Raw genomic sequence first — 24,125 nt, forward strand, 5'->3', positions numbered from 1 at the left:
TATAGTGATATCTGCTTTATGAGTCTGTGATGCTAAATGCACTAATGCAGGTAAAATGCATTAGAATAACGTTTGATACATAGATTCAACAACGTACTATTATTGCCTCACAACTGTTTCTACGACCCTTTCACTTCGACTTCTAATCTCTCTTTCACATGCAAACCAGAGCATGAAACCCAGAATTAAAGGCTGGGATTCACATTTCCCTGATGATTAAGGATGTTGAATATTTTTTCAAGTGCTTCTCAGCCCTTTGGTATTCCTCAATCGAGAATTGTTTGTTTAGCTCTGTACCCATTTTTTAATGGGGTTATTTGAATTTCTGGAGTTCGGCTTCTTGAGCTCTTTGTATATATTGCATATTAGTCCCCTGTCAGATTTAGGATTGGTAAAAATTCTTTCCCAATCTGTTGGTGGCTTTTTTGTCTTATTGACAGTATCTTTTGCCCTACAGAAGCTTTGCAGTTTTATGAGGTCCCATTTGTAGATTCTTGAGACAAAGTTTGGAGCTAAGATGAAAGGATGGACCATCCAGAGACTGCCCCCGCCCCAGCCCATCCCATAATCAGCCACCAAACGCAGACACTATTGCATACACCAGCAAGATTTTGCTGAAAGGACCCTGATATAGCTGTCTCCTGTGAGGCTTTGCCAGTGCCTGGCAAATACAGAAGTGGATGCTCACAGTCATCTATAGGATGGAACACAGGGACCCCAATATAGGAGCTAGAGAAAGTACCTAAGAGCTGAAGGGGTTTGCAACCCTATAGGTGGAACAACAATATGAACTAATCAGTATCCCCAGAGCTCGTGTCTCTAGCTGCATATGTAGCAGAAGATGGCCTAGTCAGACATCATTGGGAAGAGTCGCCCCTTGGTCTAGCAAAGTTTATATGCCTCAGTACAGGGGAACACCAGGGCCAAGAAGTAGGAATGAGTGGGTAGAGGAGCAGGGTGGGGGGAGGGTATAGGAGACTTTTGGGATAACATTTGAAATATAAATGAAGAAAATATCTAATAAAAAATGTGGGAAAAAAATAAAGGCCAGGATTCTTGATAGTACCTTTCTCTCTCTCTGTCTCTCTGTCTCTCTGTCTCTCTCTGTCTCTGTCTCTCTCTCTCTGTCTCTCTGTCTCTCTCTCTCTCTCTCTCTCTCTGTGTGTGTGTGTGTGTGTGTGTGTGTGTGTGTGTGTGTTGCTAGTCAAATGCTCTATCACCAAGGTATATCTCCACACCTTGGTCTTTTGAAATGGGTGTTTATATGTGTCTGAGGCTAACCTCAAACTTATAACCCTCTTGCCATTACATCCCAGATACTGAAATTACAGGTGTGCACCACCACGCCTGGCTTTTTTTAAAAAATGACTTATTGTCAGTTAGTGTAAAAATAATGGATTTCATTATTTCCATAACATTTTCATTCATGTGTATCACTGAACTATGTTTATGTACCCCTGATTGTGGCCCTTTCTGATGTTCTTCTTTCCTTAAAAAATTCCCTGTTCTGCGTTTGTGTTAGATGATAGGTGATGGATGGATGGATGGATGGATGGACGGATGGACGGATGGATGGATGGGCAGACTCACATACATACATAATACATACATATATACATACATACACCCGTGTACATACATACATACGGATGGATAAACAGACAGATTCTGCATATGAAATAGGAGAAGCTATATTTGTCTTTCTTCTCCCAGTACATCTTATTTCTCCTACTTGTCTTTTCAGTTCCTATAGGCATATATGACATCTGTATATAATAATTCACACATGATATATTTAAATATATGTATTAGTTGTAGATTTTACATATAACAATATTTGTTTCTCTGAATCTATTTTTCTTTAACTTGACATGATATTCTCTAGTTTTATCTATTTTCCTACGATTGACTCAATTTTATTCTTCCTTAAAATTAAGTAATAACCATTGGAATGTGTGTCCTATTTTATCTGGTCCTGTGTTAATGGACATTTGGCTGGTTCCCTAGCTTAGCTGTGATGTTCTGTAACAAACATGGGTTCACAAGATTAACCACTATGGTTCCTTTAGGTTTACAGCCAGGAGTGGAATTACTGGATCGTATGATAGTTCTGTGTGGTATTTGCTAAGGAGCTTTCATGCTTATTTCCATAACGGCTGCTCCAGTTTGTGTTCCTACGAGCAGAGTATAAGTGCTTTGTTTTCCAGACATCTTTATTAGAATGTCATTTGTTGTCATTTGTTTTGTTGATGATGTTCTGACCCAGGTTGAAATGGAATATCAATGTACTCTTAATTTTAATTTTTCTATTGCTAAAAATGCTGAATGAATTTTTTTACATAATTATTGACCATTTGTATGTCTTCTTTTGAAAACTGACCAGTTAATAATATGCCCATTTGTTGGCTGAATTAATTGGGAATGGTTTAATTTTTGAATGTTTTACATATTAGTGCCTGGTCACGTGTATAGGTGACTAAGAGTTTTCTCCCATTCTGAAGGCTTTATGTAGCTTTGAAACTCCTCAACGGTGAATGTATGTTTCAAAGCACTTGTTATTATTTATGCTGTCTGTCTTAACAGTTATTTTGTGTTTAAAATAGCATATCCAATAACAAGTACTTTCAAATTAAGCATTCCAAAGCAAAAACATCCAATCAACAAATGAGCATATTAACTTGTCCCAGCCCTATACAAGGTACTTACGGAACCTTTAAAACTATAAGGTATAGACATAGAATACTACATGAGAATTGGATCCTTTCAGTCTACACTGGAGGGATCTCAGGGAGTCTGAGACTCATTGGTGTATAAAATATGGAGTCTCCTCGTAGAGAGCAGTGTCTGGCAATTCAGTGGTTCTCTTTTGAGGTAGGAAAAACCATCGAAAGCATCACTCATATCATGGGAGAAAAGTCTCGTAGAGCCTGAATGTTCTCAGTAGAGAAGAAGGCCCTGGAGTACATACAAAAGCAGAAGAGGTGATGCTGGTAGAGCCCCTGAGACTCTGTACCAGATCTTGGAAGCAAATAGATAGGTGTTGGAGGGGGAAGAAGGGAGCTTCTTGGCTTCCTCCTATATTGCTCTCAATGGGGAAAATATGTTTAAAAGCAGCATGTGTAGCAGCCCAATTGTAAAGAGCCTTTAAATTGTGTGGTGTAAGCTTTGACTTAAAACAAAAAAAAAAAAAAAATGGGCACAGACTGCACTTAAGGGGTGTGGTAGGGAACATGTCTCAAAGGCAACCATGACGACTGATCTCCACTGTCAGTTGGACTGGGTTCAAAGTCACTCAGGAGATACCTGTCTGAGACATTGTTTCCAGAGAGGTTTAACTGAGCATAGAAGTCCTGCTCTAAATGTAGGTGGCACTGTCTCCTGGGATTAATAGAAAGGACAGAGAGGAAGCGAGGTATCTGCTCTCCCTTTTCTGGTCTTCTCAGCAATGAAAGGCTGTCTCATATTCCTGCTCCTGTGTTCCTGCCATGGTGGACTGCGTCCTCTCAAACAGTAAGCCCGTCTTCTTTCACGGTCCTTTTTGTGAGTTACTACATCATAGAAATGAGGGGGGAAAGCTACAGATAGAAACAACATAGAAACCAGAAACTGGGCCAGCGATTGACCAAGCTCAACTACATTGTCCCCAGTCTTCATTAGATATGATCCTCAATAGGGAGAAGGGGCAGGGGGAGAGGGTGGTAAACCTCATAAGATCACCTGCATGATGTATGTGATTTGGGGAAAAAAAAATACAGCTCTTGAACAAGCGTGGAAACAGGTTATAGCTATGTGAGAAGGAATTTTGATTCTTAGTCTTTTATTTTGAAATGAAATTATTTGTAATGGAGGAATATGAATTATACAAGATCTGGAATTTATTTCTAACATTTATAACCAGAATATACTTAATCTAAAGTCAGACGTACCAATATTTAAATATTTTCTTAATTGTTAGGTGCCAATTGATTATGTTACCCTAACAACTTTACTATAGTTGTAAATGCTTGCTAAAATCTCACTTCTTATTCCTTTGTGGTAAAAACTGTTTCACAGCATTACCCAGGCTGACTTCAAATTCACCGTCTTTGTCTTTCAGCTGTTGAGTGCTGCAATTTCAGGCCCATGCTCCCAACCTTGGCCTCACTTCATCTTGCTTTAAGATTTTTGATTTTCTTATGATAGCTGCTTCCTCCTCTTTTGGGGGAGAAATCTGTGACTTGTCATCTAAGCTATAGATTTTGTTGTGACAGTGTATGAAAGTGACATCATTAGAGTATAGTGTGTAGTGAAATGTAATGTCATATAAATAGCATGAGAAGAATGTACTGGAATGAACATCTCCACGTACTAGAGTAAGACGCTTGCTGCAAATCACATAGACCAGCCAGGGATTAGCTAAAGAGACCTTGGTGCTACTGAGGGAAGTGATTGTCAAGAAGCTTCAGTCAGTGAGAATCTAGGATGCTAGATGGTTTTGCATTTGAATGTCTTAGAAAATCAAATCCTTATAGCTGGAAACATGTGGAGTGTTAGTAAGAGAGAATCAGTAGAAATGCTAACCACAACCAAAGTAACTTCCTGATATTGGACATCCCCGTTTAAGCAGTACATATATAAAGGATGCCAGGTTGGTCAGAAGGCCCAGTCGGAAAGTACTTGTGTGTAAGGACTTGAGTTTAAATCCATCTCCCACAAAAAGAGCTGAGTATAGCAAGTAGAGACAGGGGAATTTGAGACAGACAAATCCTGGGGGCATGTTAATCAGTCAGTATACCTGAACAGGAAACTCCAGGTTCAGAGAGAGACCCCCCCCCCAAAAAAAAACTAAGACAAAGAATGGTAGACTAAGATAACCCAGCATCAACCCCTCACACACACGTGTACATACATGCATATGTACACATACATATCCTCATATGTACAATTTCATGCAAATGCCAACGGGGAAATATAGAATTATTATACTAAGAAACAATGTCTAATAATAAATATTTTCTGAGATAACAGGCTCAAGTTCTAAAATAGTCACAAAACATAACTAAGTAGCTTTAGAAAATATATCACAGGGCCTCGTCGCATTATATCTTAGTATGCACTTATTCCTGGTTCTTTCTTCTGTGGAAATTTCCCTACGTGAAAGTAAAAGTCTAATTTTATTTTTTCTCTGCAGGACATTCAGAGTTGGACAATCTAAATAGTAAATATTTCTATCTAAATATGGACTCTTTCCTACAAAGATGAAAGGATATCTGATCTCTAGAGTATTTTCACTACTTAATGGATGAATTGTCAAGTTCACCAAGCACAGTAATAGCCATAATTAATGAAATTTAGAGGGTAATAAATTAAATAATTAAACTGCCTTCTATATTTAGAACATCCTTGATTTACTTCTTATGAAGTGTTTTGCCTTTATTACTAAGCTGCTCCTCACAAAAATATTTTGCTCATGTTCAGGGAAAACTCAAGATGGTTTGTATGAAGGAAACAATAGGTGTTTTTATACTTATAACAAGTGAAATCTACATTTAGGGCTTACTGATGGATGAGATTAATATGGAAAGGAAATATATATAGGCCCAGCCATCACGAGTAGGCAAGGAGCGAGTGTCCCCATGAGCTGTTACACAGAAAGCAAGCCTTTGCACTGAGGTCTGCATGCACTCCTTTGAGAATACAGTTTGTCTCCGCCGTGGGTTGATGAGTCCTTGCCAGCATTAATCTATGTCCTTGTCTCACTGAGAGCATGCTGACCTGACCGATTGCTTCTATCATGCCCTCCTCCTTGCATTGTTCCGGGTAAGAAGAACTGTGCTTACCATCCCAGCAGCACAGTTCGGCTTTAAGTCCCGTAGGTGTGCTTTTCAGGGGCCTGAAAGACACACATATTATTTCAAGGACGTGATGTTTGCTGAGTAAGGTGGTCATGGCTCCCACTGAGATTCAGTCACCTCTGATCCAGGGCACATTGCCTCTGACATCAGAGATGTCACTGTGAGCTGAGTGTAAAGACAGCTTTTGGGTGTCTGTAACCTTTGGTCTGGTTATCCTGTGGGTCGCCCCGGCTGTATCTGTAGTTACCGACGTTGAGAGGTTAAGGGATGCATGTAAGCATCTTCTGTGGCCAGAGCATTTAAAAAGCCATCTACATCGACACCATTGTTTCTCCTTCCTCTGACTTCTGCCGTCCCGGGGACTCGATGCGTGACAGCTCATCCTCAGCAATGCTGAAGTGGGGATTTTGGACTCTGCCCAAATGACATCCCTGTTTGCTTCCTTGTGTTCCTAGATGACTAAGAATGGCACTGTAGAGTCTGAGGAAGCTAGCACCCTGACCGTGGATGACATTTCCGATGACGATATTGATCTGGACAACACCGAAGTGGACGAATACTTCTTCCTACAACCCCTGCCCACAAAAAAGCGGAGAGCTCTGCTGCGCGCCTCGGGGGTGAAGAAGATCGACGTTGACGAGAAGCACGAACTGCGGGCCATCCGCCTTTCTCGGGAGGACTGTGGCTGTGACTGCAGAGTGTTCTGTGATCCAGAAACCTGTACCTGCAGCCTGGCAGGCATTAAGTGTCAGGTAAGGATTGGGAGCTTGGGCATCTGAAAAGACTGTTGCGTGCCACCCCAGAAAGAAGCACTCATGCTGTGTATAATAAGATATTTTTTTACCTGAAGGAAAAAAAAAATACTGGCAAGGAAAGATACATAATTCAAGGGGAAAGAAATGCCCCAATTCAAAGGCATTCATAAAATGCTTATACTGTGTATACTGTGAATGGCAATTCAAACTGCAGCTGAGTTTATTGAAGGTGTTTCCTCCCAGATTCGGTCATTGCACCAGTTTATTTTAGCTTTTTTACACGCAGTCTTAGAGAGGACACCGTATGCTCCATTTCGGTTCATATTTTCTGGTTCATCCATGGGGTGTAAGTGACAATCTATCACCAGTGGTATAGACTTGCTGGAGAAGTCCCTAGCCAGACAGATCTTTAAAAAAAAGCAAGTTGTGGAGCTGGAGAGATGGCTCAGCAGTTAAGAGCACTTGACTGCTCTTCCAGAGGTCCTGAGTTCAATTCCCAGCAACCACATGGTGGCTCACAACCTTTTGTAATGGGATCTGATGCCCTCTTCTGGTGTATGTCCAAAGACAGGTACAGTGTACTCAGTCACATAAAATAAATAAATCTTTAAAAATAAAATAAAAACCAAAAGAGCAAGTTGTACTCTGACCTTGTCTGAAATAGGCATGTCAGGTAAACACTTTGGGCTCTGTCATTTCTACAGTGAGCAGGTTGAGATGCTGTCAGACAGACAGCAGAATCTAACTTGACACATATCTGTAAACAAGGTTTTCCAGGGGTGCAGGCACTTGCCTGTTGCCTGTGATGGGCTTCACAGTCCTGAGATGACATGGTTGCAGACTCCCAAATATTCTCCTACCCCTTTTCAATGAAACATAAAATGTACTTACAATTTGCAGCACTTACTTGGGGCTGCTATAGTTTCCTTAACAAGAAAGGGGCATCTATCTGATTGTGGCAGCAAGATTGGCTTGAGGAGAATGAAGCAGCAGCAAGGAGAAACCTTTTTTACAATTTGAGAATAGCCTCATAAATGGCGGGAAGTCTGTCTCGTTTCTCAGAAGCTGAATTTTAAGTTTATATGAAAAATAGCGGGAATAGCCTTCCCTGCCTCACCAGGATGGCTATGCTTTTAAGACTATGACTTTAAAATGAATTAAAGAGAAAAGCAATAGTTTATCAATTCTTTGACAAGGTGACTTTCTGGTCCTATCCATCTGAAGTTTAGGGGAGCCTTGTGAATGGTTACCTGCTCTTACTTTATGTAGAAATAGTTCTATTCATTTAAAAGGAGAAATTCGCTTAATTCGCTTCAAAAGAGAAAGGCCCCTGAAAGCCAAGGGCAGTTCCCTTCCCAGCAACTGATGAATGAGAGCATTTTCCCACTCCATCCACTCTCTCCTTTCTTTTCTGAGTCTGGAGCCTCACGGACATAATGGGCAAATACTCTACCCCCACTGAGTTAACGTTTTTTTAAAACATACTATTTTGAAAAAGGGTTTTACTAAGTTGTCTGGGCTGGTCTTCAGCTTGCAGGTCTCCTGATTCCCTGAAGTTACATTCTTTGGCACAGGAGAGGTCCATTTGGAATGGGCTTCTCTTCTCGAGAGGGAAGCAGGTCAAACAACCTGCATCCACAAATCAAGGGTCCACTGAGAAGACACAGCGTCAAGATAATAGTATGCACTGGGTGACCCTAAGTAGTGTCACCTCAGACATCCTGAGCAGTGAAGGTCATCTGATAAAAGGGAAGAACTGAGGAGCATGTGATGATGTCATAGAAGTACATGTGATGATGTCATAGAAGTTAGGCTACGGGTCCCCTGGGGGGGGGGGGCAGTCTGCCTGTGACCTAGAAGCAGGTGAGTGAGTTGGAATGAACCAGATGAACCAGAAGGGAACCCAGGTTGCAAGATGGGAACAAAATCAAATGCAAACAGGGAAGGGAAGTAGAGAGTGGAGAAATTCGAAAGCCCTAGGGGTTCAATCAAATTTAAAATCTCAATTATCCTCCAGCCACCACTGTTTTGAACATAAATTTAGAAACGGTTCACTGCCACAACTTAAGTCCTCACTTCCCTGGCTCCTTTTACTTGCAGCGTATTTGCCGTTTGCTGAGACCGGAGTAGAACCTGAGTGCTGTGACTTCATTCAGGAGTTGTTACAAAGTCCTTGATTGTGTTTGCTCTGTAATAGTTCCTTGCTGCTAATCTGTGTTCTTCCTTCCAAGGTGGATCGTATGTCTTTCCCATGTGGCTGCACTAAAGAAGGCTGTAGTAACACAGCAGGTAGAATTGAATTCAATCCTATCCGTGTCCGGACTCATTTTTTGCACACAATAATGAAACTTGAACTGGAGAAGAACCGAGAGCAACAAACCCCCACGCTGAATGGCTGCCACGGGGAGATAAGCGCCCATGGTCCTTCCATGGGCCCTGTCGCTCACTCTGTAGAATATTCCATCGCAGACAATTTCGAGATTGAAACCGAACCCCAGGCTGCTGTGCTGCACCTACAGGAGGAACTGGACTGCCAAGGAGATGAGGAGGAAGAGGAGGAGGACGGAAGCAGTTTCTGCAGTGGAGCCACTGATTCTAGCACCCAAAGCCTGGCTCCCAGTGAATCGGATGAGGAAGAGGAGGAGGAGGAAGAAGAAGAGGAAGAGGAGGAGGAAGATGACGACGACGACAAGGGAGATGGCTTTGTAGAAGGGCTCGGAGCCCATACGGAGGTCGTCCCCCTTCCGTCTGTCCTTTGTTACTCTGATGGCACCGCAGTTCATGAAAGCCACACAAAAAATGCTTCATTTTACGCTAGCTCTTCAACTCTCTACTACCAAATAGATAGTCACATCCCAGGAACTCCTAGCCAGCTCTCTGACAACTATTCTGAAAGAGATACTGTCAAAAACGGTGCCCTTTCGCTGGTGCCTTACGCCATGACCCCAGAGAGGTTTGTTGACTACGCCAGGCAAGCAGAAGAGGCCTATGGAGCCTCCCACTACCCAGCTGCCAATCCGTCTGTCATCGTTTGCTGCCCCACCTCTGAAAACGATAGTGGGGTGCCCTGTAACCCCTTGTATCCTGAACACAGGTCCAATCTTCCCCAAGTGGAGTTTCACTCATACTTGAAAGGCCCTGCCCAGGAAGGGTTTGTTTCCACATTGAATGGCGACAGCCACATTTCAGAGCATCCTGCAGAAAATCCTTTGAGCCTTGCAGAAAAGAGCAGATTGCATGAAGAGTGCATTCAGTCCCCCGTGGTGGAAACGGTCCCCGTTTAGTTGCTTAAATTATTCTATTACAGGACCAAGTCTTCTATTTAAGGCACTGTATTGCCTTTGCTGGGCTCATCGTTGTTTAAACCTGAAGGCCAAGAGTTATGTGGACTGTGATTAATCTTCCAGACAGTATTTCCTTCCTTCCTTTCTAGCTTCCCAACTGTGGCGTGGCACAAATACAGTCGCTATGGGGATTTTAAACGATTTTGAACTGTTTTGATAGAAAAATGCTAAATTTAAAAAAAATGCATATCTTACAGTTGCCTACCTGTCAAACTGTGTGAAACCTGCCAAGCTATGCAGATCATAGCTCCAAGTTTTAGATTATCGGGCCTGTGCAAGATTGTTAACTAAGACTAGAAAACAAGCAGATTTAGAGTCCTAATTTTTCGATATATCTGAAGATGATGGTGACTTTTTAATGTAAAAGTAATTATTGTAAGAAAAAAAAAGATTGAATCGTTTCTTGTGTATTTTATTTATGGTAGTTTAGAAGTCATGCTTTGAAGAAAATGAACAGCATGTTCATTGAAGCTGAAGACGTGTTAGCTAGCACCACAGAGCATGCCCAGACGATTGCATCTGGAATCCACCCACATTTTTACGATCATGACTCAGCAGATTTGCAAATACTTTCTTAAGGATGAAATAGGCCTATTTTTGCTATTTGGGACAAATGAGTCTATACGTGCAGGTCCTTATGCAGTTTTCTCTCACGTTAAGAGTTAGGACAATCCTCTGGCGAGGGTCTAGTCCTCCGCTCTCCCTCAGCTGAGATAGACGGAATTGCCTTTCCTTTGTTAAACAGTGTCATCTTGTTTCTTAGCTTGGACAGCACCTTTAAACTCAACTCCCTCCTTCAGAATGCACTTTAGTGCCCCTTCACGGTACCTCGTGTGGGATGGGGTCTCAGAAGGCTTTGAAATATTTTTTTTTTAATTATTAAAAAAAAGTAACTAAGGTTCATACAATAGAGAGAGAGGATTCTTCCAATGACATGAAGGAAAATGACTTGTTTCTTGTTTTCCTTCACCGCTCTAGGACCTAACTCAATCCTTACAGCGAGAAGGCTGGGGGTGGGGGCAGAGCCTCAGCACCCCATCACCCTCTACAAATGCAAAAATGTGTAATGCCACTTAATGGCTAGCTGATTCAAGGCAGGCCTGGGCTCACTGACTCATTAGGCTTCGTTTTCTGGAGCTTTTTTTAAAAAAAAAGTCTGTCTTGCCTGGGGTAGTCAGCAGCACATCCCAGAATGCATTGCGAAGGCAGCCACCTCACCTTCTCTTCCTTAGTAAAGAGAACGAATAGAAAGGAGACACTCCCCGCCCGCCTGCTTCGAGCCTCACCTCAGAGGACTTGGAGCAACTTCTTTCCCATCAGCTTAAGCAGCTATAGAACGAGTGTTACGGTTTCCCCCATGCAGTTATTCTGCTGAATCTGTTTTCCAGTTTTGACATTGTATTGTGGCATCATTTCTCATACTTTATGGCTATTTAAAAACGCAGACACACCCCTACTTCGTAGTAACGGCGTCTTCTAAGTTTTTTATGCCTCCTTGATGTGGGCATTTGAATAACTTTCGGATTTCAGTTCCTTACAGAATACTATTTGATCTGACGAGGCTTGAATGTGCTTCAGAGTCCTCTGGTGGGAAGCCGCTACTTAAACTCCATGTGGGGAAAGTACGTTCGCTTGTGGAGTTGTTTCTTCTCTAAACCACCTCAAGACTAAATAAATCAACGCTAATTTTTACTACCATTAAAAGGACTTTGGGTTTGTCATGCTATTGAAAGCAGTAATGGGGGCTGACTACTCCTTTTGGTTGACCGGTGGGGCTAATCTGGTGGGAATTCTGTGGTAATATGTCCAGAGTTCTCTGCAGCGTTGCCATCAGTAGCATTTGGTTTCCAGTTAGGCTGCCTCCTGCCCACACAATCTAAAGGGCAGGGGCTCAGAGAAGAAATGACAAAAAGCTATTGTTCCTTCGTTCAAGCTAATGAAAGAATTCTGTGTTCCATATTTGCTGGGCCATTCCAACCTCTGGAAGTATCTCCTGGTGAGACACTCGCAGGCTATTCTTGGAACAGAGTGTGGGGCGGCCCCGGGTAATCCTGACTAAGGTAGAGTTGATTTGGTGAATGACAGTCCACTTCCTGGATCCTCAGAGATGTTTCTTTCAGTCCAGCTTTATTTTCACAAAGTTTGGAGCATTTTTGTATCTCATTTGGTTTTTCTTTTGTAGTCCTTGCTTTTCAGAAACAGAGCTTTCTTCCTTTCTCTATTCAAGTGAGATAAAAAGTTTCACTCTGCTAAGGATAATTACCTTTCTAAGCATGAAAACAGACATGCTAAGTTTTCACATCCCTAAGTAGACATCCCTCATGAATCAGAATCGTTACAGGCCATCTATTTTAGCAACAATAGCAAATCAAACCCTACTTGCCTTATCTTTATTAGACACACACAAACACAGAATACACATACAACATCCTCTAGAGAGGGGCAGATTGTGGGCAGTAGGTAGTAATGAATACTGGATAGTTAGTTCCTCAAGTACAATCAGGCTCTGCTTTACCTAAAACCATAAAGAGAAGAGAATTTTGAGAGCGATTGGTTGAAAGCATTCAGTTAAAGTCACAAATAATATTAATGAGGAATTATTTCATTGTGACTTCCTTTCCCAGAAGGAACAGAACAGAGAACACAATGGTTGTTCTGGCTTGTTCTTCCTGCTAATAGACCTACTCAATAGAGCAACCCAAGTGCCAGGCAGGTTCCAGGCAAGTGCCTCAGTCATGACTGCTTTTCAAGGGGAGAGGGGCACTTAGCTGCTACCAGGTTGAGACACTTTACATCTTTGTACCAAGGGACAATGATTTGACCTGCAGCTATTGTGTTACTTCCGTTAGTATATCTAACCAAATTAGAGTCTCTCTTTGCACACAGTTCCCAAGTCAAGCACTATCAACTGCAAAGCCCAGTGTTCCAGACCCAATCTAAATAGTTTAAAGATTTGATTCCCAGCTATACTAGCCAAGTATAGCTGGCCAGTCATGTAGCCTGAGCAGCCTCACTGCCCTTTAATTTTTTTTTTAAATTTTTTATTGGTAGAAAGAAATAAAGAATATTTTAAGTCCCTCCCCCGGTCTATTGATCATCCAATATTGAAATGTGTGTAAAATCCAATTGTCTCTTTTCTTTTGGTAGATTGAATAATGGACTATTTGAAAGCCAGTCTTGTGTTAGAATTATGTTTTTCTGCCCATGTCATGCCAACTACATGTAAAATATCTAACATTTGCTCGAGGGAGAAAATCCTGATAATCACATGGCCCAGCAGGACCACCTTCTTCTGCTCACTCCTACAAAACAGTGCCAGTTATAGCAACTTGCCACAATTCTCAAGGATGCTGAGCTTATATCCATTATATTCTAAGCAAAGTTATGACTTAGATTTTATTAAACAAGATTACCATGATTTATTTTTGTAATAGATACCTCACTTTTTTTTTTATTGCTGCCTTGTACAAGTTCTTAACGACTTGGCATTGATCATCAGAATGTGTTAGATATGCACTTTTTCTTTTAACCAATATTTATTGAATACCACCTATGTTATAACAGCTGACCTGGTAGCAAAAAGAGCAGGGGACTCCCGTATTTGTAAGGGTGGGGGACAAGGAATGGTGACATGAGATGATACTGGAATCCTCCATGTCCTGTTGGAAGCACTGTCACCCACCCATTCTTCTTATTCTCTACAACCTGCATCTAAATGGTGCTGATTTCCCTAAATTGATTGAACTTATTACATCCCCCTGAAGCTTAGGAAATACGTTTGGATTCAGGGAAAAGATGTTCAGAAAATTGTTTATTGGATGCAGCACCATCTAGGAAAATGTCGAATGTATGCCAGTAAAACTTCCACCAGTTTTGGGAGGAGAGTTAATTAATTCAGAACCCAAAGAAGTTCGGAAGCAGAGAGGGACATGACCCTCTTACTCATTTTATAAAACAGCTATTATGATGGCAAAACCCTGCACAAAGGCGCTGACTGAAAGAAGACAGAAAATGAGGGAGGTTATTGGTGACCCCTTCCTTTAGCTGTAGTTACAATCCAGTGACAGTTTACAGTCATTATAGCTGACATATGAAATGCCAAGTGTAAATGGAAAGCACCTTTATGCTTGCAAGGTCAAAAGGACTATAATTTGAAATTGTAACTATTGTATTGTTACCATGACCGACACCTGAAGTGCAAGTCTTGTGTACGTTTACTTCCAATACGAAATGGAAGTTTCTTATTACATCATTTTCCAAGAATTACAAGCGTGTGGCAGAGTCATTTAGATGTTACAGCTTTGCGCCCACAGTTCTGCTCATCAGATATTTTCTGTAGCATGGCTGTGTGTTACTAAACAGCACAGCATCTTCCTCTTTCATTGCTCGTCAGAAACGAAAACCTAGAAGCTGAGTACTGCCTGGGTTTTCTCTAGTGGTCAGTAGTAGCGTTAGTCTTAACTGTATGCTGTCTTGCCTGCCTTGGTATTTCCATTCTGAGCGCTAAATCAGAAGAAGGGGAGTTGGGAGAGGAGGAACAAACTTCAGAGCCTAAACCATATACCTTTTCAGTTCATTGACTGTGGGTAGATTTTTTTTTAATGACCTTAATAGAGAAGCTGGAACGTCAGTACATGCAGATAGTTCTTATGTATGGGAAAAGAAATCACTCCAAAGATTTATGACCTGTGGGTTACTGTTTTCTTTTCTTGCAATTAGCTTTTCACTAGACAGGACCACTGCTTTGTATCTGACCCTTCATGCTTGCTTACATTTCAAGAAAAGACATTTCTATTGTTATTTGATTTCATCTTTCACAAAAGCAACCAACCTTATAAAGAGGGATGATCGATGTTGTTCTAGACAGCATTTGTCCAAGGCAGCTTTGCTGTGATTCCTCCATCTATCTCATTAGCATACTGGTAGTAAAGTCAGTTCAAATTATAAACTTCGCCACATGTGCAAGGCCATCTAAGCATCTTTAAGGATAATGTATATTGATTAGAAAGGACTATAAGGTGAGAAATGGAATAGAAATCAGCCTTGCTTTTGTCAAAACTGATTTACATGGCTTTCCTGATTTTTAGTTGTAACTTTAAAATATGTCCATAGTTAAATGTCTTCTTTCTTCTTTTTAACTCTTTTCCAATATTTTTTATCTGGCTTAGAATAAACCTAAAAGTTATTTATTGAGTACTTGGAAGAAAACTCAACTTTAGGAAGTCTCTTTACAATGTATCTAGAAAATTCTATCCGGACTATGACTGCTCACTCTCCTGTCATGTGCCCTGGGGTAGATTGTTATTTCTGTGTCATAGAAATATCAAAAGGCAATTTGTAGCACATTTTATCCAACATTGCTTTGCCCTCTCTTCCTGTTGGTCATCAATCTTTCTCTCTTTTCTTAAAAATGCCATCCATATTAAAAACTAATTTGAAGAACTGTGTGAATTATAGACGTTTATTTAGTTATGAAGAAAACGAAGTGCTCAGTTTTAAATCTAAATTCCCCTAAAGAGGGAAAAAAATAGCTAAAGTTAGGGAATAAATTGTTACCCATTTAAAAATTAAGTATTTATACTTGAAGGGTATAATGTTACCTAAATGATATCTGGACTTGATAGACTTTTAAATTTTAATAGCTACAAATGTCATTTTTAAATTATAACTAATCACAGTCCACTGCCAGGCTATGCCATGTCCAACAGGTAACTTGGAACAGCTTAATCTCCTTAAAGCTATTCACAGAGACCAACCAAGCATGAATAATGGAAGGCTTGAGATTTCTCTGTATTCTTCAGATTGTATAGGCCCGAGCCTAAGAGAAATCTCCAGAGGTCACACGGCTCGTTCATCTACCTCTGGGGAGGACTGTCAGTCAGGCATATCCAACAACACAGATACCCATTTATTCTCGACCCCTCTAGGGAAGATGGTTTCCTTGGCAACAGAATCCAGCTCTTTCAGGTTTTCTCACAATAAGAACATATCTTGGCCAGTGTTTGTGGAAGAGGCACCTGGCAACAGTCGTGGTGATTTGGGCAATTGTGCTGGAAGACTGTAGAGGTTGGGTACCCCTTCAGTTGCTGATTACTACATAAGGCAATTCTCTAAATGTCTTAAGAAAGCAAATCTGAAAGGAGAATGTAGGTACTCGGATACTTTGTAATGTAACCTGCTTTGGGAAAATAAAGGCACTAGGCAGTTTTTATTCATCTATATTTATCTTTTTAAGATTACTGTCATGTTAGGGGAGTGATTATTTTATATCCCAGACACCAATGTCAGGACTAGAGTCAAGTGACTTGACTTTTTTTTCCTCGAGACAGGGTTTCTCTGTGTAGCCCTGGCTGTCCTGGAACTCACTTTGTAGACCAGGCTGGCCTCGAACTCAGAAACCCTTCAATTCTCTGAGAAGTTACAATTTCAAAACGAAAAGGCCATTTTTTTCTATGTGCTTGCTTGTGAACAAGTACCTCCTTGGTAACCTCCTTTTAGTGTAAGTAACAAATGAGAATCTAGACTTCTCCTCCTGGAAATGTGATTGAAGAATCTAATATGGAGTAAAATGACTCCAAAGAATCACTCAGCCACCATTTGGTCCTAGCCTGTGTATGAGTAAAGAATAGCTGCTTACATCCTCAGAGATCAGTGAGTCTTTTTGTTTTAGGTGATTTACAATTTGTCATCTTGACAAGGCCTGAAAACTAAAGGAATTCTAGAAAGGGGTGGTGTTTGTTTTCCTTTTTTTTCCCTCTTTTCCCTTGGTGAAATCACTTGACCCCGATACTCCCTGCAAGCTTTCAGAGCATTTTCTGTTTGCTGCAACTCTGACACAGCGAGAACAGGAGCTAAGGACCACCCTGGGAGTCAGCATTTCCTCTCTCCTTGGCTCTTGCCCAATCTCACTAATGGCTGCTTCTCCCCACCTGGGTGCTTGAGTGACATGACAGCCACATGAACGTACTTTGTCCTCATGAGTAACACTACATGGAAGTGACCCAGTGACACTTTCAGTTAAAAAAGAAAAAGAAAAGAAAAGAAAAGAAAACGTTTCTCTAGAATGCTAATGTAATGAATGGTGAATCAAATTTGGCTTATGTTTGAATTGACTCTAGGCACCTCAACAGAAAGAAGTCTGAGGCATAGTTTGTGAAACATGTTTCCAATGTGTTTGATGATGTATAATAAATGCTAGACAATACAGTGCAGAAATAGTGAAAGAAGACCCCGAACCTGTAGATTACAACTCAGTTCCTAAGAACTCAGCCTTTGTTGCGTCTTCGTAATATTCCTCTGCCTTCTCCTTAGTTTATTGCATTTTGGTGTAATCACCCCTTAAGATAGAGCTATGAATACAATATGTACTGGTTCTTGCCTCTTCATGCAGAAAAGGCATTTTGTTCTTTCCGTGTGTTTCCCTCAGTGTCTGTCACAGGGTATATAAATTTGATAGGGAAGGCCATTTGGCATTGGTCAAGAAAACACTTTTCACATTTCAATTCCATACATTCCGTTGGTTGCATAGGTAAACGTCACCCTTTGCAGTGTCTTCGTCTCACAGTCTTAGACATCGACCGCGTCTCCACCTGCAAGCTGCCATAGGAACTTGGTACGTTTGGAAACCCTTGTAAGATGCAGTGAGCTGGTAGATCATGTGACCCCGAGGACTCATTCGTCCTTCTCTGTGGAAGCACTCATGCATTAGGAATGCTCCCTTAAACAGGGGGAGTCTTCTGAGGGTAATTGTTTTAGGTGTTTGCATTTTGGCCTGTTGGAAGCTGGCGGGGGGTGGGAATTGCATCACCAAAAACTCAGAAAAGCCACAGTATGGTAAAGTACACTTTGACATTGATTGATTTGTATCTTTCAACTGATTTATGTTGTTACTTTTACCCGATAGGTTTTCGGTTGATACTTCATTACTGTTATGTGCACTCTGATGACTTGTCAAATTGAAAGGGAAGAAAATCAAACCACAATCCATACACTCATTTTTATACCATGATGTCATGTTCTATGTCACAGTTTGCTAGCCTGCTTTCTCTTGTGTACAAGTTATGACATCAAAGATGCCAAAGGGGATATGAAATAAGCTACAACGATATTCCACAGAATTTAACCTGGACCTTATGTTGTAATTATTTATATATTCATATTAGCTGTGGTCTTCTGTATTTATATTTTCAGTATTTATTATGAATGACATGGAGATTCCTGTATTTATTGTGGCTTTCTGTTGCAGTGTGTGTATGTATGTATGTATGTATGTATGTGTGTATATATATATACATGTATATACATATATACATATATATATACATATATATTACAAATAAGCATTTTTAAGTCTGATCTTTAAGTTTATTAGTGGCACTTGTATTGTGCTGTACTTTTTATTATATATTGTACAATAGCTTGTCCATTTGTTTGCAACAGAGTAAAACTGGTTTCTAAGTTGTAGCTGTTATTGCGTTTTTATTGTTGTTTGTGTAAGACCGATGTTCTTGTGTCCGGAGCTTTGATGTCTTCTGCCTTCCTTCACACTCTTAGGCCTTTTAGAAAACCTCCTTCAGGCACTGGGCAGAGAGCTCTGTTGGTAAAATACACGTCCTCCAAGCAAAAGGATCTGACTTTGGTCCCCAGAACCCACAAAAAAGAAGCAGGAGTGGTCCATGCACGTGCAGTTCTCAACCCTGCCAAAGCAGAGACAAGCAGAGTTCTGGGGCTCACTGTCCGCCAAGCTAACATTCCAGAGATCATCTCATTTAAACAGTGCGTAAATGTAAACAAGGGAATGGTTCCTGAAGAACAACAATGAAGGCTCGCTTCTGGCACACACACACACACACACACACACACACACACACACACACACACACACATACACACACACGCCCATGCACACGTACACACCTCCCTCCAGTGTCACAGACAGAGTTCTTAAAAAGCTGTAGGAGAAGGCAATTTCTACAAAGTGGCTCATTACATTATCATTTCAAAGATGTGTTAACTTTATTATAATTGATCCCAGAGTGTAGATGCTTACAGCACTTTGCTTTCTCAGCTTCTCAACCCATTCGTCAAGTAATGATGTGTAAACAGGAAGACCAAAGGGAACTCATTGTATATTAAATTTTGGAGGGTGTTTTTAGGAAAAACAAAACTACAGCAACAACAAAAAAGAACAGAACGCACTGTCTTGTAACTAAAGGGTGTCTTTTAATTTCATCGTGTAATCCTTTTTAATTTTTATTTTTTAAAGTTGAAATGGTGGTGATATGACGTTGAAAACATGCGCACAGCAGGTTCTTATATATGCCTATCTGGTGAAAGCTGATGGCTCACGATAAAGCAATCTTAGGGAAACAGAGCAAAGCATGACCTCATTGCCAAACTCCTGTCAAGTTCAGGGCATTGCCTCCAGTCAGGTTTCTTAATCTGAGAATACCACATCTATAGTTTTGAGAGTTCACTGCTATGAACTTGTTTGATGGTACTCTAACTCCGGTTTGATCATGCTACTTAAATAGCTTCCATTCTTCCTGACAATCAAATGAAACTGATCTTCTTTGGAATGCCTTACAAGATGTTCTGAAATCTAGATACTACTAATTCTTCTCAACTGTTTTGTTCATCAGACTGTCTGTTTGCCTCTCCTACATCCTCAACCCCCAAAATAGAGAGCTTCAATATCTCCTGTTACCCTGTATCCATGTTACCTCTTGTGTCCAACATGTCACTTCCACACTCCCACAGACAGAATAGTTCAAACCACCGTCTACTCATTAAACAACAAACAAACAAGAAAGACCAGTCAATCTTTGGGAAGAGCATTTGTTTGTTTGTTTGGTTTGTTTTGTTTTTAAATTCTGTGTATGTGTCTTCTGTGTGAGGTATAGGACTCTGTTAGGAGGGGATCATTTCAGATCTGGCATGTTGGCTCAGTGGCTAAACACTTGCCCCACAGTGTGAAGACCTGAATGTGGTCCCCAGAAGGCATATAAAGCCAGATTCAGTAGCATCCATCTGCAATCCTACATGAGATGGGAGGCAAAGATGAGAGAGTTCCCCTAGAAGCCTGCAGGCCAGCTACCTGATGTATTCAGCAGCAGAAGGAAAAAGACCCCATCTGTCTCAAGCAAGATGCAGGCAAGGGTAGACACCAAAGGTTTTCCTTTGAACACGTGAGCAATACCAGGGTGGGGAGGCAAGGATTTGAAACTGAATTTTAGTGCAGTATTTTTGTTAGAGATCAAAAAGGAGGAAGTTCTGCCAGAAAAAAGGCAGATGCCAGCTTTCAATGTGAGCCTAACAAATACCAGCCAGGTAAACATGGTGTGTGTGTGTGTGTGTGTGTGTGTGTGTGTGTGTGTGTGTGTTATGTATTGGGAGGTGGGTGTGTTGGGGGGAAAAATGCTCCTTGGAGTTCTCCCTTGGTACCCTAAAGTGGCCAGGCCTTTCTAGTCACATCACAACTGGTCACTGAATGTCACACTACTGAAAGAAAGGGACTCTGGCACTCCACTGTGGAAGACAAACCTGCAAGCAGCAGAAAGCTCAAGAGCTTGTGAACAGCAGCCGCTGAAGCTGGGACAGAGTCTTGCTTGTTGGGAATCTTAAACTGCACCCCAGCCTTGTGTCTTGCCATGTGTTCCCCAGATCCTAAATCTGAAAGAACAACTCCCCCCCCCCCCAGGAATCTCCATTTCTCTTTTTCTAAGGGACACTTAAAAGATCAGGGTTCACATAAACTACAGCCCTTGCTACTATGGTTGTTCCTACAACCATAACTGATATTCTTCCACATCTTTCATTGTTAATTACCTCTCCTGTCTTCAGCACCCACTTCCCAAAGCCCTAACGATGGCCTACAGGTGACATAGCCCACACCCAGTGTGAACTGCTTTCCTGCTCCCATGTATAAGAGCAGGTCAAGTACCTCCACCCAAGTCGTAACTGCCCATCTTATCTAAATTGCTTAGATCCTTCTATAAGCCACTTGGTCCTTGGGGAAAGTGTACCCTTTAAGAACTGGGCCCATTAGTCTTGCAGAACTTGCTAAATTGGAGAACACATTTGCTTTTCAGTGAGTTCTGCTAAGGAAATCGCTCTTGCTTCATTTGGGGTTCTGCACAGAGTTCTTCATAAGACACATGTCTGCCCCTCAGTATCTGTAGGGGAGCTCTTCCAGGATCCCCATGGATTTAAAAGCAGTATGATGCTCAAGTGTCTTACATGTAATGAAGGAGTGGTATTGCCTAAACCCATGTGCATGTTCCCATGGGTCATACAGCATCCCCAGGTTACTTTTCATACGCAATACAATGTAAATATGGTGCAAATGGTAACACAATATTGCTTAAAAAACAATGAACAGAACTCTAGATTTGGATCACAGAAATCATGTTTTCAAAGAGTTTTCTATCCATGCTTGGTTGAATGCATGAATGGAAGGCAGGCTGCATCACCTTACCGAGGTGCATGTACTACATTTGGAGCATAAATAGTACTTCATTCTTGCAGAGAGTTGCTGCCAAATTTGCATCTCAACTGCACTGTCAATAGGCCTGTCTACACACATAAGTTCAATATCTTTGAAGCATGTAGTAGAACTGCAGGTTCTCAGGACAATACGTTCTGTTCACACATCCTTTTCTGGGGGTTTGCTCTGTTCTGATCTGAAGCTGTGTGGGCTCCCATATCAGAAGATCAGCATGGCTCTGAGTCCCCACAGGCAAGAAAGACAAATTCATTCTTAGCCTACTTTTCTATTATTTAAAAACAAATCCCAAATATTTTTGATCCTTCTAGGTTATAAAAGTCCACTGTGATCCATGGCCACTGAGTTATCTCATTAGACTTCAGAACAGTAGCATCCCAGGACCTCGGGATCGACCTCTGTGCCTGAAATCTGTACAGTTGGCAGCAGCTGGAGTTTTATCCTCCCTGGTGAGAGTAGGTCGAACTCACAGGCCAGGCAGCATCTCCACGTCTCCCTGACACCCAATCCCTGAGCCTGCCATGGCAACACTGGGGAAGCCTAGGATCAGGGCCAGCTGCTGTCAGCTAGCCAAGAGGATCAGCCCATATCAGTGCTAGCCAAAACAGATGTGATACGAGCCACAAGGATGAACTACATGCGCATGTACATTTTCTCATAGACACATTTAGAAAGGAAATCAGTGTTGGCAACATTTTATCTAAACTAATATGTATTTTGAATGTGTGATCGATATACAATAACTAGGAATGTTTCACACCCATGTTACTATTTGGGAATCCAGCGTGTGTTTGATACTTAGATATATTTCAGCCTAGAGTCATCACATGTGGCTAGTAGATGCTCTATTGGATGCCACAGGCCCAGGGAGTGGTTCATCTACTACAGAGTGTGCTCCCTGGTAGTAGCTGACAGATGATGTAAATGTAATTACTCTGTATGGTCACACCCCGCCATGCCCATCCACAAACTAGTGTAAATGCACACATAGGTGGTCATCACAGATGATGTAGAGGTCAGAAAAGAACCTGAGTGAAATGCCTCTTTGCTTCTAGCAAGTGAGACCCAGAAATTGAAGTCAGGTTGTTGGGCTTGGTCACAAGTCCCTTTACCTGCTGAGCCATCTAGCCAGCTGTGTCTTCCTTTGACTCTGTCATAAGACATGGTTTCACAGGCACAGTCTCGAATTTAGTCTCCATGATGCTCTAGTAATTTGTCAAGAGTGTTTTTTTTTTTTTCAAAAGATACCTACCCATATCTTACTTTTCCCATTGATGTGACAAAGATAATTTGGCAAAAGAAAATTATGGGAAAGAAGGATTTCCTTTAGATTAAAAACATGATATGATCCATCATGGCAGGGAAGCATGGTAGGAGTGTGAGATGCCTGGTAGCATTGTACCTGAAGCCAGGAAGCAAGGAAAAGTGAATAGCATTGCTTAGTTCCTCCCCCATCTACTTTTATTCAAACCTGGGACCTCAAACTGTGGGACCGTGCTGTATGTTCAAGTTTAAGGTGGGTTTGTCTCCCGAAGTTAACCACATCTAGGAACTTCCCCCACAGACATGCCAAGAAGTTCGTTCTCATGCTAATTCCAGTTCCCATAAGTTGGCAAGTAAGGCTGAGCACCACATTGCTGCTGCAACTGGTACCACCTTGATCTCAGGGGCTTTGTCATGGTCCTCCCTCTAGCATCTGCTATACTTACCCATAAATTCCTCTCCCATCACTACTACATTGAATACAACACACACTGGTTCCCAACCTTGGGGCTGGCAATATTATACTAAGTACCAGCAAAAGACCTTTCCTATTTTCTGTTCTCTGTGAAGCTGTCACCCTTCACGTTGGCTGGTCAGAGCAGTATCCCTGGATGTGGAACATGCTGAGTAGAAAATTTAAAGAGGCTCCCCTAATCCTGTGTATTTTGTGAATGGTGGGAGATATGGTATGATCCTCCCACATCACCAGAATCCCAGAGATTATACTGGTATGACGGTCCAAAATAAAAGTCTTTATCTCCTTTCTTCCAGACTGCATGTGTTTTTATTAAAACGACTACCATAATGACAACTCATGGCTCATCTGATCTGATTAACATAATACCACAAAGGATGGAATTCCATGGATTATACAGAGAATTTAGATCTCTTTTTTACCAGTTGGTATTAGAGTACAAAACTAGACAAATGTTATTAGGTCTATAGGCATGCGAACAATTCTGATCCTCTCTTCCTAATTGGAACAGAAAGGGAGCCATTTGCTTAAACAGTGACCTTGTTCACATGTCTGAAGTCGCTTAACTTGTTTTAGCAAATATACCCCATCTGGCACAGCACCAGTCCATGGGAATGACACTGAATTTGCAATACACCACTCCCATTCTTCTGGATATAGTAGTGAGTGCTTGTAACCTAGCACTCAGCAGACAGACACAGGAAAATCCACGCTCAAGTTCAGCCTGGAGTCTATGGTGAGACCCTGTCTTATTCAGTTCAGAAGCAGGGGTAGTAAGAAAAATAAAACCCAAATCACTCCATTCCCTTTTGCAAGTGTTTTCTACAAGTAGTTAAAATGACATAATGGTGATGGCTACGTCTAAAACTTACCATCCTTAAGGATGCTCTTATTTCTCTCAACTATTTTAGGATGCAAAGGAAGAGAGTTGTACTTACAAACTGGAGTAGG

The 24,125-nt window shown here is 41.3% G+C and overlaps 1 protein-coding gene across 10 annotated transcripts in view; it reads left to right on the forward strand.

Moving 5' to 3' along the window:
• Csrnp3 (cysteine-serine-rich nuclear protein 3) overlaps positions 1-23,464 on the forward strand; it is a 191,331-nt gene extending 167,867 nt beyond the window's left edge. For 6 of the 10 annotated variants that reach the window (XM_030252233.1, XM_030252234.1, XM_030252235.1 and 3 more), the window contains 2 exons: positions 6,290-6,586; positions 8,821-23,464. In XM_030252233.1, the coding sequence (XP_030108093.1) occupies positions 6,290-6,586; positions 8,821-9,873 (1,350 nt within the window). In that variant the 3' untranslated portion in view covers positions 9,874-23,464. The remainder of the gene's footprint in view (positions 1-6,289; positions 6,587-8,820) is intronic. The other 4 variants (NM_153409.5, NM_178634.2, NM_001290666.1 and 1 more) reach the window with 1 other exon arrangement.
• Positions 23,465-24,125: the final 661 nt, after the last annotated feature.

The sequence above is a fragment of the Mus musculus genome, chromosome 2 (assembly GCF_000001635.26).
Source record: "Mus musculus strain C57BL/6J chromosome 2, GRCm38.p6 C57BL/6J".
Taxonomy (NCBI): domain Eukaryota; kingdom Metazoa; phylum Chordata; class Mammalia; order Rodentia; family Muridae; genus Mus; species Mus musculus.